At 43.5% G+C, this 14,179-nt stretch overlaps 1 protein-coding gene across 8 annotated transcripts in view; it reads right to left on the minus strand.

Moving 5' to 3' along the window:
• Positions 1 to 14,179, minus strand: part of COG6 (component of oligomeric golgi complex 6) — a 234,161-nt gene that overhangs the window by 135,004 nt on the left and 84,978 nt on the right. For 4 of the 8 annotated variants that reach the window (XM_080658573.1, XM_080658574.1, XM_080658569.1 and 1 more), the window contains exons 16-18: positions 12,979 to 13,086; positions 10,010 to 10,063; positions 5,234 to 5,296 (exon numbers count right to left, since the gene is read on the minus strand). The exons of 1 other annotated variant lie outside the window; for it this stretch is intronic. In XM_080658573.1, coding sequence (XP_080514699.1) covers positions 5,234 to 5,296; positions 10,010 to 10,063; positions 12,979 to 13,086 — 225 coding nt within the window. The remainder of the gene's footprint in view (positions 1 to 5,233; positions 5,297 to 10,009; positions 10,064 to 12,978; positions 13,087 to 14,179) is intronic. 3 more of the 8 variants (XM_080658575.1, XM_080658570.1, XM_080658571.1) reach the window with 2 other exon arrangements.

Here is a 14,179-nt window from a genome sequence, read left to right on the forward strand (position 1 = left end):
TTGCGGGTTTGATTCATGGCCAAGGTATATACCTAGGTTGTGGGTCCAATCTCTGGTCAGGACACATATGGGAGGCAACTGATGGATGTTACTCATCTCTCTCTCTCTCCCCGCTCCTACTCTCTCTCTAAAGTCAATAAAAACATATCCTTGGGTGAGGATCTATAATAATAAAAACATAACATGCTAATTAGACCGGATAGCCGAACGACCTTCCAGACAGCCTTCCAGATGAAGCTGGGAGGCCAAGGCAGCTGCTGTGGCTGCGAGGGCCAACCCAATTGCACGAATTTCGTGCATTGGGCCTCTAGTTTAAAAATAAAATAAAATAAATATAAATGGATTAAATGCTCCAATCAAAAGACATCAGGTAGCTGAATAAGAAAACAAGATCCATATATATGCTATCTACAAGAGACCCACCTCAGATCGAAAGCCATAAAATGAAAGTAAAGAAATAGAAAAAGTTATTTCATGCAAATGAAAACAAAGAAAACTGACTTAGTAATTCTTACATGAGACAAAATAGACTATAAAACAAAGGTTATAATAAAGGACAAAGAAGGATAAAGGGATCAACTCAACATGAGAATATAACCCTTGTAAACATTTAAGGACATAATATAGCATCTAAATAAATAAAAGAAACTTTTGATGGACATAAAGAGAGAGAACAATATTAATACAGTCATAGTAGGGTACTTTAACAACCCGTTGACATCAATGGATAAAGCTTCCAGACAGAAAATCAACAAGGAAAGGAGGGCCTTGAATGTCACCTTAGTCCAGATTAATTTAATTTATATTCTCAGAGCATTTCACAAGAAAATAGAATATACAGTCTTTTCAAGTGCACATGAAACATTTTCCAGGACAGACCACATGTTAAGTCATAATACAAGTTTCAATAAATTTAAAAAGATTGAAATCATATCAAGTATCTTCTCCAACACAATGAATCTAGAAATAAATTACAAGAAAAAAACTGAAAACACACACACAAATACATAGAGGCTAAATAACATGTTACTAACAAGGAATGTGTTAACAATGAGATCAAGGAAGAAATCCAAAGATGCCTTGAAACAAATGAAAAGAAAAACTCAACAACCTAAAATCTATGGGATACGACAAAAGCAGTCCTAGGAGGACTCCCATCTCGAGAAACAAGAAAAATCTCAAATAAACAATATAAATTTACACCTAAAGAAACTAGAAAAAGAATAAACAGAGACCAAGTAAATAGAAAGGATATAATAAAATTCAGAATAATAATAAACAAAATAAAGTCTAACAAAAATACTAGATAGATAGATAGATGATAGATAGATAGATAGATAGATAGATAGATAGATAGATAGATAGATAGATACTAGAGGCCCGATGAACGAAATTTGTGCAAGGAGATCGGCCCTTGCAGCTGTGGCGGCTTCCCTCGGCCCGAGGCAACTACTAGGCCCTCACAGCCCCAGCTTCGTCCGGAAGGTCATCCAGAGGATGTCCAGTCTAATTAGCATATTATGCTTTTATTATTATAGATATGTAACCAAAGACTTATTCTTTGAAAAGATAAACAAGATTAAAAAAACTTTAACCAGACTCATAAAACAACCAGACAGAAGAGCTGAGTAAATAAAATCAGAAATGAAATACAAGTGACAATTTATACCACTGAAATACAAGGATTATAAAAAACATAATGTGAAAAATTAACTGTCAAAAATCAGAAAATCTGGAAAAATGGGTAAATTCCTAGAAACATACAATCTTCCAAGATCAAATCCAGAAGAAACAGAAAATCTGAACACACTGATAATGACCAGCAAAGTATGATTTAAAAAAAAAACTTTCAACAAACAAAAGTCCTGGAATGAATGGTTCCAAAGAAAAACTAACATATATCTTTCTCAAACTATTCCAAAAAGTATTTTGAGGGAAGGAAGACTACCAAGCTCATTTTACAAGGCCAGCACTATACTAATTCCAAAACTAGATATATATATGTATGTATATATATATATATATATATATGCACCAATATCTCTGATGAACATAGATGCAAAAATTCTCAACAAAATACTAGCACATCGAATCCAATAATATACTAATGATGATCCCACCATGATCAAATAGGATTTATTCCAGGGACACAAGATTGGTTCAATATCCACAAATCAATTAATGTGACATACGACATAAACAAAACAAAGGATAAAAATCACATGATTATATGAGTAGATGCAGAAAGAGTATCTAAGAATATCCAACACCCATTTCTGGGAATAACTCTCAGCAAAATGGAAATACTAGTATAAAAAACATAGCTCCATATTATAAAGGCCATAAATGACAAACCCGCAAGACAACATCATACTAAATAAGGAAAAACTAAAAATGTTTCCCTTTAAGATAAGTTACAAGACAAGGATGCCCACTTTCACAACTTTTATTCAACACTAGAAGCCCGGTGCATGAATTCATGCATGGGTGGGGTCCCTCGGCCTGGCTGGCGATTGAGGCCTACTGGGGGGCCGGCCAGCCAAGGGGAGAGACCGCAGGAGGTTGGCCTGCCAGCTCCCCCATCGGAGCCAATGTGGGGGTCAGCTGGGGGAAAGGGCTGTGGGAGGTTGGCCAGCCAGGAGGGTGGAGGGTTAGCAGAAGGTTGGCCAGCCAAGGGGGAGGGGCCACGGGAGGTTGGCTGGGCGGGGGAGGCGGATGGGCTGTGAGAGGTTGGCCAGCCAGCTGGGGGTGGTGGAAGGAGCCTTGAGAGGTTAGCCAGTCGGGGGGGTGGGGTGGGGGAAGGGGTGAGGCCTTGGGAGAATGGCTATGGGAGCACACTGACCACCAGGGGGCAGTTCCTACATTGAGCATCTGGCCCCTGGTGGTCAGTGTGCATCATAGTGACTGATCAACTGGTAGTTAGATCATTACGGTCATTAGGTCATAATGGTCGCTTAGGCTTTTATATATATACTAGTAGCCCTGCGCACAAATCCGTGAACCAGTAGCTCTCTGCGGGGCCTGGCCGCTCTGAGCCTGCTGCCCAGAGGCTCTCCGTGGCCCAGAGGTCCATCTGTGCCCCGGCCTGGCCAGAGGCCCGTTCGCAGCTGGGCGCAGAACTCTTGTGTCGACGCCATGGTGACAATGCAAGTGTTCCCCCCACCCCGCCCGGCCACTCCATGCCCACTGCCCAGAGGCTCTCCGTGGCTAGGGTGGAACGCTTGCCTCGTCACCGCGGCAATGAAGCAAGCATTCCGCCAGGCCACTCACGCTGCCCACTCTGAGTGGCCGACCCCCAGGACTGGGGGACTCAGGTGGAGCTGAGAGGACTGGGCATCACGATCTTGTGGCTATGGGTGCTGCCATCTTTGTGATGGAGTGACGGTTAATTTGAATATTACCCTTTTATTAGATAGAACTAGTAGCCCGGTGCATGATATTTGTGCACATTAAAAGGGAATTAATTACAGGAAATATTTTAGTATTGCTATTTTGTTTCCATCTCTCCATACCAGTCTCCCCCATTCTCTCTCTTTGTTTTTCTCAGCATTCCTCCAGGACTCCCTGCCTCCCTCTCTCCCTCTTCCTCTTTCCCAGCTGGGAGGGGGCGGGGCCAGTGGGGGCAGCTCCACCCTCTGCCTGCCCTGGGGCCTTATTCTGAGAAAGGCTCCGAGAGTAAGTTGGGAGGGAAGGAAAGAAAGGGAGAAAATGCTGTGAGCTGGTGGGCACTATGTGTGTCTGTGCCTGTGTGCGGTTGTGAGTGAGTGTGAGTGCTGGCCCCGCTGCCACAAGTCCCCACACACCAGAGCCTGCTGCACTCGCAGCCTGGGCATTAGGTCGAGCCTTTGATCATTGTGGATGTTACGGACCCTGGCTCTCTTTATATATATGGACTAAAGGCCCAGTGTATGACATTCATGCACTGGGGGAGGGGTCCCTCAGCCCAGGCTGCACCCTTCTGCAGTCTAGGAGCCTTAGGGGGATGTCTAAATGCAGCTTAGGCCCGCTACCAGGGAGCGGGCCTAAGCTGCAGTGGGACATCTTTAGCACTGCTCTGGAGGTGGGCCACTGTGCTGGCCAGCCATCAGCCTGGCTTGTGGCTGAACGGTGCTCCCCCTGTGGGTGAGCACTGACCACTAGGGGGCAGCTCCTGCATTGAGTGTCTGCCCCTTCATGGTCAGTGCACGTCATAGCAACCAGACGTTCCACCGTTTGGTCAATTTGCATATTACCCTTTTATTATATAGGGTAGGTAGTATTGGAAGTTTTAGCCACAGCAATCAGACAAGAAGAAATAAAAGGCACTCTTGGTAAGGAATAAGTAAAACTGTCATTATTTGAAGATAACATGATACTGTATATAGAGAACCCTAAAAAATTCCACCAAAATCTACTAGAACTCATAAATAAATTCAGTAAGTAGCAAAGTACTAAATAAATACTCAAAAATTGGTTGAAATTTTATACACCCATAATGAGCTAGTTATAAGAAAGGGAAACTAAGAAAATGATAGCATTTACAACTGCATTTTTAAAAAACACCTAGGAATAAATCTAACGAAGAAAGAAAGAGACCTATACTCAAAAAATTATGACATTAAAGAAACTGAAAAAGATACAAACAAATGTAAGCATATATACACTGTGCTCATGGATGGGAAGAATTAATATCACTAAAATGTCCATACTACCCAAAACAATCTACAGATTCAATGCAATCTCTATCAAAAAATCAATGGCGCCGAAACCGGTTTGGCTCAGTGGATAGAGCGTCGGCCTGCGGACTGAAGGGTCCCGGGTTCGATTCCAGTCAAGGGCATGTACATTGGTTGTGGGCACATCCCTGGTGGGAGGTGTGCAGGAGGCAGCTGATCGATGTTTCTCTCTCATCGATGTTTCTAGCTCTCTATCCCTCTCCCTTCCTCTCTGTAAAATACCAATAAAATATATTTAAAAAAAAAATCAATGGCATTTTTCATACAACTAGAACAAATAATCTTAAAATTTATATGCTTCCTGATATCCAACTATATAAAAACTATTGTAATCAAGAGTATAGTACTGGTATAAAAACAGAAACACAGATAAATGGAAGAGAATAGAGCCAGAAATAAACCTACATGTATATGACCAACCTATACTAATAAAATGGTAATATGCTAATTAGGGCAAACGTCTTCCGGATGTCCTTTCAGACAAAGCCGCAGTGGCTGCAAAGGGCCCAGGCTCATACCGGCAGTGGCAGCAGCAGCAGGGTAATGTGGGCGGTGCCTTCCTTGATCTGCCGGGTCGCCTCCTGCAGAGGGAAGCCAGACTGTGGCTTAGGCCGGGGTTTAGGCAGAGGCAGTTAGGGACGATCAGGCTGGAAGGGGGGCAAGGTAGGAGTGATCAGGTCGGCAGGGGGGCAAGTTAGGGTCGATCAGGCCAGCAGGGGGGCAAGGTAGGGGTGATTAAGCAGGCAGGGGGGTAAAGGTAGGAGCAATCAGGCCGGCAGGGGAGCAAGTTATGGTCAATCAGGCCCACAGGAGGGCATGGCAGGGGTGATTAGGCAGGTGGGCAAGGTAGGGGCTATCAGGCCAACAGGGGGGCAAGTGAGGGGTGATCAGGCCAGCAGGCAGAGGCAGTTAGGGGCAATCAGGCAGGCAGGCAGAGTGGTTAGGGGTAATCAGGCAGGCAGGCAAGCAGTTAGGAGCCAGTGGTCCCAGATTGTGAGAGGGATGTCTGACTGCCAGTTTAGGCCCGATACATGTGGAATCCGACCTAAACCAGCAGTCCAACATCCCCCGAGAGGTCCCAGATTGGAGAAGGTTCAGGATGGGCTGAGGGACCCCTCCTGTAAATGAATTTTGTGCACCATGCCTCTAGTCCTATATAATAAAAGGCTAATATGCAAATCGACCAAACGGCAGAACGACTGGTCGCTATGATGTGCACTGACCACCAGGGGGGAGATGCTCAACACAGAGGTGCACCCTGGTGGTCAGTGTGCTCCCACAGGGCGAGTTCCGCTCAGTCAGAAGCTGGGCTCATGGCTGGCGAGCACAGCGGCAGTAGCAGGAGTCTCACCTACCTCCACAGCAGCGCTAAGGTTGTCTGACTGATTCTTAGGCCTACTCCCTAGGGGGAGCGGGCCTAAGTATCAGTCGACATACCCCAAGGGTTCCTGGACTGCAAGAGGGTGCAGGCCGGCCTGAGGGAACCCCCCCACCGAGTGCACAAATTTCATGCACCAGGCCTCTAGTTAATATATGAAAAGGAAGACAAGGACATACAATAGGTTAAAGGTAATCTACTCAGTAAATGGTGCTGGGAAAACTGGACAGATACATGTAAAAAAATGAAGCTAGACTTATTTTTATACAATATACTAAAATAATATCAAGATGCATTAAGAACTTCAATGTAAGAATCAAAACCATAAAACTCCTAGAAGAAAAAATAGAGAGTAAAATCTGACATTTCTCTTAGCATTATTTTTTTCTGTCATATCTCCTCCAGAAAAGGAAACAAAAGAAAAATTAAACAAATGGAACTACATCAAACTAAAAGGGTTTTGCACAGAAAAGGAAACCATCAACAAAATGAAAAGAGAACCTATGAATGAGGGGAGATATTTGCCAATTCTATTTCTGGTAAGGGATTAATATCAAAATTTATAAAGAACTCATTATAACTCAACACCAAAAAATAAAACCTCAATCAATCCAATTAAAAAACAGGTAGAAGACCTCAATAGACACTTCTCCAAAAACAACAACATACAAATGGCCAATGCTCAATTTCACTAATCATTAGAGAAATGCAAATTAAAACTACAATGAGATATTACCTCACTCCTGTCAGAATGGCTCTCATCAATAAATAAATAAAAAAGTGTTGGTGAAGATATAGAGAAAAAGGAACCCTCATGCACTGTTGGTGGAAAGCAGATTGGTGCAGCCACTATGGAAAACATTATGGAGGTTCCTCAAAAAATTAAAAAATGAAACTGCCTTATGACATAGCAATTCCACTTCTGGTATATACTGGAAGAAACCCAAAACACTAACACAAAAGAATAAATGCACCCATATGTTCATTTCAGCATTATTTATAATAGCCAAGCTACGGAAGCAACCCAAGTGCCCATCAAAAGAAGAATGGATAAAGTTGTGGAAGGAACTAAAATGGCAGCACAGGTAATCACCTGTACTTGCTGCCTCTCACAACCACATCAAAATTACAACTAAAAGACAGAGCAACTATCATCCAGAATCACAGGAAATCTGGCTGAGTGGAAGTTCTACAACTAGAGGTAAAGAAGAAAACGCATTGAGACTGGTAGGAGGTGTGGAGGCGTGGAATGGGCTGGCACCCAGGTGCACTGCTTTTTTAATCAGGAGGGAGATACAAGATCCCATTTGCTCTGAACTCCAGTTCCAGGTGAGACTCTGGGGGACCCAGACACATACAGGGACAAACTGGACTGTCTAGCATCAGGACAGGAACAGGAGGGCAGATTTCTTTCACACAGAGGTGCTCATAGTGGTCACTGTTGTGCGCTAGGACCTCTCAGGTGCAGGGCTGCCTGGCAGCCATTGCTGTTTGCTCCACCCAGGAGATTCCCTGAGACCCTGCCCCACCCAATTTACACCACTACCCAAGCTGTGCACAGCGGCTTTTGCATATGAATGGCCTGTCTTTTCTCAGCCTAAAACCTGTCAAACAGGCAGCAGCAGCAGCCTGCCTTGCTACACAGCTGGGCCTCTTCTGAGCATTTCCAAACCTGATAAAAAGAGGAGGAATCTGCAGATCTCTCTGTAGCTCATGCTGGGTGATCCCAGGCAGTGGCTGACTTTGCACCTCCTTGGAGATCCAAGAGCCAGTGTACCCAGTGATCACTGTGAGACCATACCAGATTACAACTCTTCACATCCAAAAGTGACACACTCAAGGGGCAGACTCAATGAGCACCAAAGCCCCACTGAAGCAAGTCATGCCCCATAAAGGTGTCTCCTGCACAGCAGCTCTTCCATTGTAGACACAGCTGGTTCTCACAGTCAATTAACCTGGAGGTCAATTCCTCACAGTGATAGCAACAGCATTCAAGGCTTAAATACAAGACTATGCACACAGCCCACAAAGGGGTGCACCAAGAGCATCTACCTCAGGTGACTGGGGAGGCTGAGCCACTGGGCCCTATAGGACACCTACCACACAAGGCCACTCTATCAACTCAAGGAGACTTAGCAGCTACCCAATACATAGAAACAAACACAGGGAAGCAGCCAAAATGTGGAGACAAAGAAACATGTCACAAATGAAAGAAATGGATGAAAGCAAACTACTGGATATAGAGTTCAAAACCACAGTTATAAGGTGACCCAAGAATCTTTAGAAACCTCCAAGGAACTTAGTGAGACCTTCAAGGATCTTAGTGAGAATGCCAAAAAATTGGAAAAGGACCAGTCAGAAATTAAGCATACACTAACTGAAATAAAGAATAATATACAGAGATTCAACAGCATACTACAGGATCACAAGAATCGAGTCAAAGATTTGAAGTACGAGGAAGCAAAAAACACCCAACCAGAAGAGCAAAAAGAAAAAGAATCCAAAAATATGAAGATAGTGTAAGGAGCCTCTGGGACAACTTCAAGCGTACCAACATCAGAATTATGGGGGTGCCAGAAGAAGAGAGAGAGCAAGATATTGAAAACCTATTTGAAGAAATAATGACAGAAAACCTCCCCTACCTGGTGAAAGAAATAGACTTACAAGTCCAGGAAGCACAGAGATCCCCAAACAAGAGGAATCCAAAGAGGACCACACCAAGACACATCATAATTAAAATGCCAAGGGCAAAAGACAAAAAGAGAATCTTAAAAGCAGCAAGAGAAAAACAGTTAGTTACCTACAAGGGAGTACCATACTACTGTCAGCTGATTTCTCAACAGAAACTATGCAGGCCAGAAGGGAGTGGCAAGAAATATTCAAAGTGATGAATAGCAAGAACCTACAACCAAGATTGCTCTACCCAGCAAAGCTATCATTTAGAATTGAAGGTCAGATAAAGAGCTTCACAGACAATAAAAAGCTAAAGTTCATCACCACCAAACTAGGATTACATGAAATATAATAGAAGAGGAAAAAGAAGAAAAAGGTAAAGATAAAAAATTATGAACAACAATGTGACAACAAATACATATCTTTCAACAAGTGAATCTAAAAATCAAGTGAATAAAAAATCTAAAGAACAGAATAAACTGGTTAATGTAATAGAATCAGGGCCATGGAAAGGGAGCAGACTGACAATTCTTGGGGGGAAAAGGGGTCAGTGCAAGAAGAGATTGGACAAAGAGCTTACACCTATGGACGAGGACAGTGGGGGGCAGAGGGCTTGGGGTGGGGTGGGAACTGAGTGGAGGGTAGCTATGGGGGGGAAAAGAGGAACAACTGTAATAATATGAACAATAAAGATTTTTTAAAAAGTTGTAGTACATATATACAATGGTGTATTACTTGGCCATAAAAAAGAATGAAATCTTACCATTTGCAAAAATGGGTGGATTTCAAGGATATTATGCTAAGTGAAATAAGTCAAACAGAAAACAAAAAATACCATATGATTTCACTCATACATGGAATTTAAAGAACAAAATAAATAAACAAACAAAACAGGAACAGACTCATAGATACAGAAAACAGACTGATGGTTGGCTGAGGGGAGGGGAATTGAGGGGCTGGTGAAGAAGGTGAGAAGCACAAACTGGTAGTTACAAAATAGTCATGGGTATGTAAAGTACAGCATATTGTAATAACGATTTATCATGTCAGGTAGGTACTTGAAATAGCAGATGGATCACTTTGTAAACTATATGAGTGTCTAATCGCTATACTGTACACCTGAAACTAATACAAAATAACATTGAATGTAAACTGTAATTGAAAAATAAAATTAAAATAAATTTGTAAAAAGAATAATGTTCCGTAAGGAAACCTATATTGAAATGCTTTATTATGAACTTACCATTGCAGCCTTCAGTGCCACAGAATCTAGGTTGGGAAAATTAGCTAAAGAACCCTAAAATAAATAAATAAATAAATAAATAAATAAATAAATAAATAAATAAATAAACAAACACACACACACACACACACACACACACACACAAACAAACAAAAAAGAAATCAAGATGCAAAAAACATGCTATGCATTTCAGTTCATTTATAAAATACTAGAGGCCCAGTGCATGAATTTGTGCACAGGTGGGGTCCGGCCAGCCTGGCCCCAATCAGGGCAGATTGGGGCCGGGCCTGTCAGGAGGAGGAGTCCATGGGAAGTTAGGGGCAGGGGCTGAGGGTGGTTGGCTGGCGGGCCCGGTGCTTGATTGGGGTTGGGGGACTGATCCAGGGTTAGCAGCCAGGGGAGGGGCTGTGGAGTTTGGCTGGCCGGCCCCACCCCCAGTTGATGTATGTGGGTCCAATCAGGGGCAGAGCTGGCCGGGGAGAGGGACCTCAGGCGGTTGTCCAATCAGCCCTGCCCATGATGGGGTGGTATCAAGGGCGGAGCGGCCGGGGGGAGAGGCTGCAGGAGGGTGGCCAGCCGGCCATGTCCCCTATTGTGTGTGGGGGGTTGATCAGGAGATGGGCCAGCCAGGGGGAAGGGCCACAGGGGCAGGGCGTTGGCCAGCCATCCCGCCCTTGATCGGGGTGGGAGAAGTCGATCTGGGGCAGGGCCAGCCAGGGGGTAGGGACCGTGGGAGGCTGGAGGCTGTCCCTCCCCTAGATTGGGCCAGTTCACTGGCTGCAGTGGGCGTCATAGCAACCGGTCGTTACAGTCGTTACAGTGTTCTGGTTGCTGGCTTTTTATAATATACACTGAGTGGCCAGATTATTATGATCTCTAAACGCATAATAATCTGGCCACTCAGTGTATATCCTATATAATAAAAGGCTAATATGCAAATTGTCCCCTTGACCAGGAGTTCGACCAGCAGGCAGGCCGGCCAACCGCCCATGTCCCCTCCCCCTGGCCAGGCTGGCCGGACCCCACTCATGCACAAATTCATGCACCGGGCCTCTAATATACCATACACACACACACACACACACACACACACACACACACACACACATATATACTGAGTGGCCAGATTATTATGCGTTCAGAGATCATAATAATCTGGCCACTCAGTGTACTGGCCACTCAGTGTAGATAGTCCATTAGTGAATTGCCCACATTTGGAAATTTAGCTTATTTCCAAAGAACTCAAGTGTCATCTCTTCAACCTCAATTATAACAGGGATCACGATATGTTCATTTTTACATAAGTAGCAGAAAGGCACTCAATAATATTTGTTGGAGAGAGTAAAAAGCACATGTTTATTAACAATGGAAAAATCAGGGTATCTCACATAAGCAAAAAAAGAAAAAATGCAATCAGGCAGTTAGAGAATGGCAATGAGACATGGAGGCTTTAAGCGTTAAACTTTGACAACTTTATCCTATTTAATAAAAGGGTAATATGCAAATTGACTGTCACTCCAACACACAAGATGGCTGCCCCCATGTGGACACAAGATGGCCAGCAGGGGAGGGCAGTTGTGGGCGATCAAGCCAGCAGGGGAGGAGGACAGTTGGGAGGGACCAGACCTGCAGGGGAGGGCAGTTGGGGGGACCAGGCCTGCAGGGGAGGGCAGTTGGGGGCAACCAGGCCTGCAGGGGAGGGCAGTTGGGGGCAATCAGGCCAACAGGGGAGCAGTTAGGTGTCGATCAGGCTGGCAGGGGAGTGGTTTGGGGGTGATCAGGCAGGCAGGTAAGCAGGCAGGCGAGCGGTTGGGAGTCAGCAGTCCTGGATTGTGAGAGGGATGTCCGACAGCCCGTTTAGGCCCGATCCCGGGATGGGATCGGGTCTAAACGGACTGTCGGACATCCCTAGAGGGGTCCCAGATTGTAGAGGGTGCAGGCTGGGCTGAGGGACACCCCTCCCCGTGCACGAATTTCGTGCACCAGTCCTCTAGTATAGTATAAAAATACAACAGTATTGGTTCCTTCTGGAAGAAATTTACTTTCTGCTGTATCATAAGAAAAAACTTATGATTTTTTACAGCTTCACTTAAGAATTGCTGGGATATAAAATATTCCTTTTTTTTCTTTATTGATTAAGGTATTACATATGTGTCCTTATCCCCCCATTGTAATATATTCTTCATGTTAACATCATTTAAAAGAGTCCTTTGCTTTTTTAAAGAAAGATGCTTACCTAATTTTCAAGGGTTTCCACCACTCCATTATGAATTTCTATGGGAATTCTATAACTTAATAAGATCATATGCTGACCCCAGAAGTATTTACTTTTCCAAAGTAATATACCATGATTTGCTAAATTAAAAAAGAGATGACTGCTATTCATATAGTAATGCATGAGTTCAATGAACTGATAATGATATAGGGCTCTAAAAAATTTCCAGAATATTCTTTATATGTTTTATACTAATTTTTGTATATTTTCATTACTTTTAACCCAAACTGTTTGTAATACAAAGATAATTCATAGAACTATACATGTATTATCTCATTTACTCTGAGACCAACCCTTTGAAGCACATATTATTATCCCAATCTACAAAAGAAGAAACGGAGATACGTCATTTTCTTAGTGAAAAACAGCTATTAAGTGGAAGAGCCAAGATTCAAACCAGAGTCTAACTCTAGAATCCATACTCTAACCCAGTGGTTGGCAAACTGCGGCTCTCAAGCCACATGTGGCTCTTTGGCCCCTTGAGTGTGGCTCTTCCACAAAATACCACGTGCGGGCGCACATGTACAGTGCGATTGAAACTTCGTGGCCCACGCGCAGAAGTTGGTTTTCAGCTCTCAAAAGAAATTTCAATCATTGTACTGTTGATATGGCTCTGTTGACTAATGAGTTTGCTGACCACTGCTCTAACCTGATGTATTTCTCTAATTAGTAGTAGGTACATCCACATGCTTACCTGTTCAGGTTTATGTTGCTGTATGGTGTTATAGATGTAACTCAATCCTGACCTAGTTAAAACATAAGAAGCTTGCTCATTTATAAGTGTGTCCAAATGTGCTTCAATCTAAGATAAAACACAATAAAAAGAAAATATTTTAAAAGACTTATAAGACTGATGAGAGTAGAAGTAGACTATCCTGCAGTCTTAGTTCTTCACCATGGGGCTGTATCTTGAAGTGGCTATGATACCAGACTGTAGGGCACAGGGACTGCTTCTGTAACAAAGGCACTTCCTTCCCCGAAAGAGGAAGTCCTACTACAAAAAGGAGAAAAAGCCTTACTTTCAAAGAAGATAATCAAAGAGGATTCCAAGCCTAGCCACTAGTCCAAAATTTTGAGTTGCTTTTCAGCTCTTTTAAAAGCTGGTAATAAGCCCTAGCCGGTTTGGCTCAGTGGCTAGAGTGTCAGCCTGAGACTGAAGGGTCTCAGGTTCGATTCCAGTCAAACCTGATTGCCCAGGTTGCAGGCTCGATCTCCAGTACGGGGTATGCAGGAGGCAGCCACTCAATGATTATTTCTCATCAATTATGTTTCTATCTCTCTCTTACTCTCCCTACCTCTCTGAAATCAATAAAAATACATTTTTTAAAAAGCTGGTAATAAGTAAAACACAAACAAAAACACTAACAAACAACAGTGTAAAATAAAATACTTAGTAAGAATTCTGGGCAAAGTAAGGGCCTGGTGTTCCTAACCTCCTCACTCCCTCACCCTCCTAACTTCCTAGCCTGACTCCAACACTCAAATATGCCAACTGGAAAAGCCTGAATTAAATCCCATTAGGGCTGAGGCAGTAAGTTCTCTTGAGGAGAAAGCAGGTCTGTGACAACAAGAGGAGAGTTGAGGAAGGTTAAAGATTTCAGGTTCAAGAGCTGCCTAAGACCCAGGTAGCAGAAGTTACTTGTATGTGCTATCTGCTTTGTGCTGTGTTTGGGAAGCCAGAGGCAGAAGGCTCAGAAGGGAACTACCCTATTGGGTTGAAGTATTCCCTAGTGGGAAGAAATCTGCTGTTCCCTTATTTTTACCAGTACAGGCCTGAGAGTCTAGAGGTCTTCCTTCTATTCCTCACCAGGAAGTTCCCTCAGTTTTACCAGTTTGTTTGCCAGTAACACAGTACACTACTAACTGTGCTATTACCATCAGAATGCTTGCCAGTG

Source organism: Plecotus auritus (assembly GCF_963455305.1).
Source record: "Plecotus auritus genome assembly, chromosome: 3".
Taxonomy (NCBI): Eukaryota; Metazoa; Chordata; class Mammalia; order Chiroptera; family Vespertilionidae; genus Plecotus; species Plecotus auritus.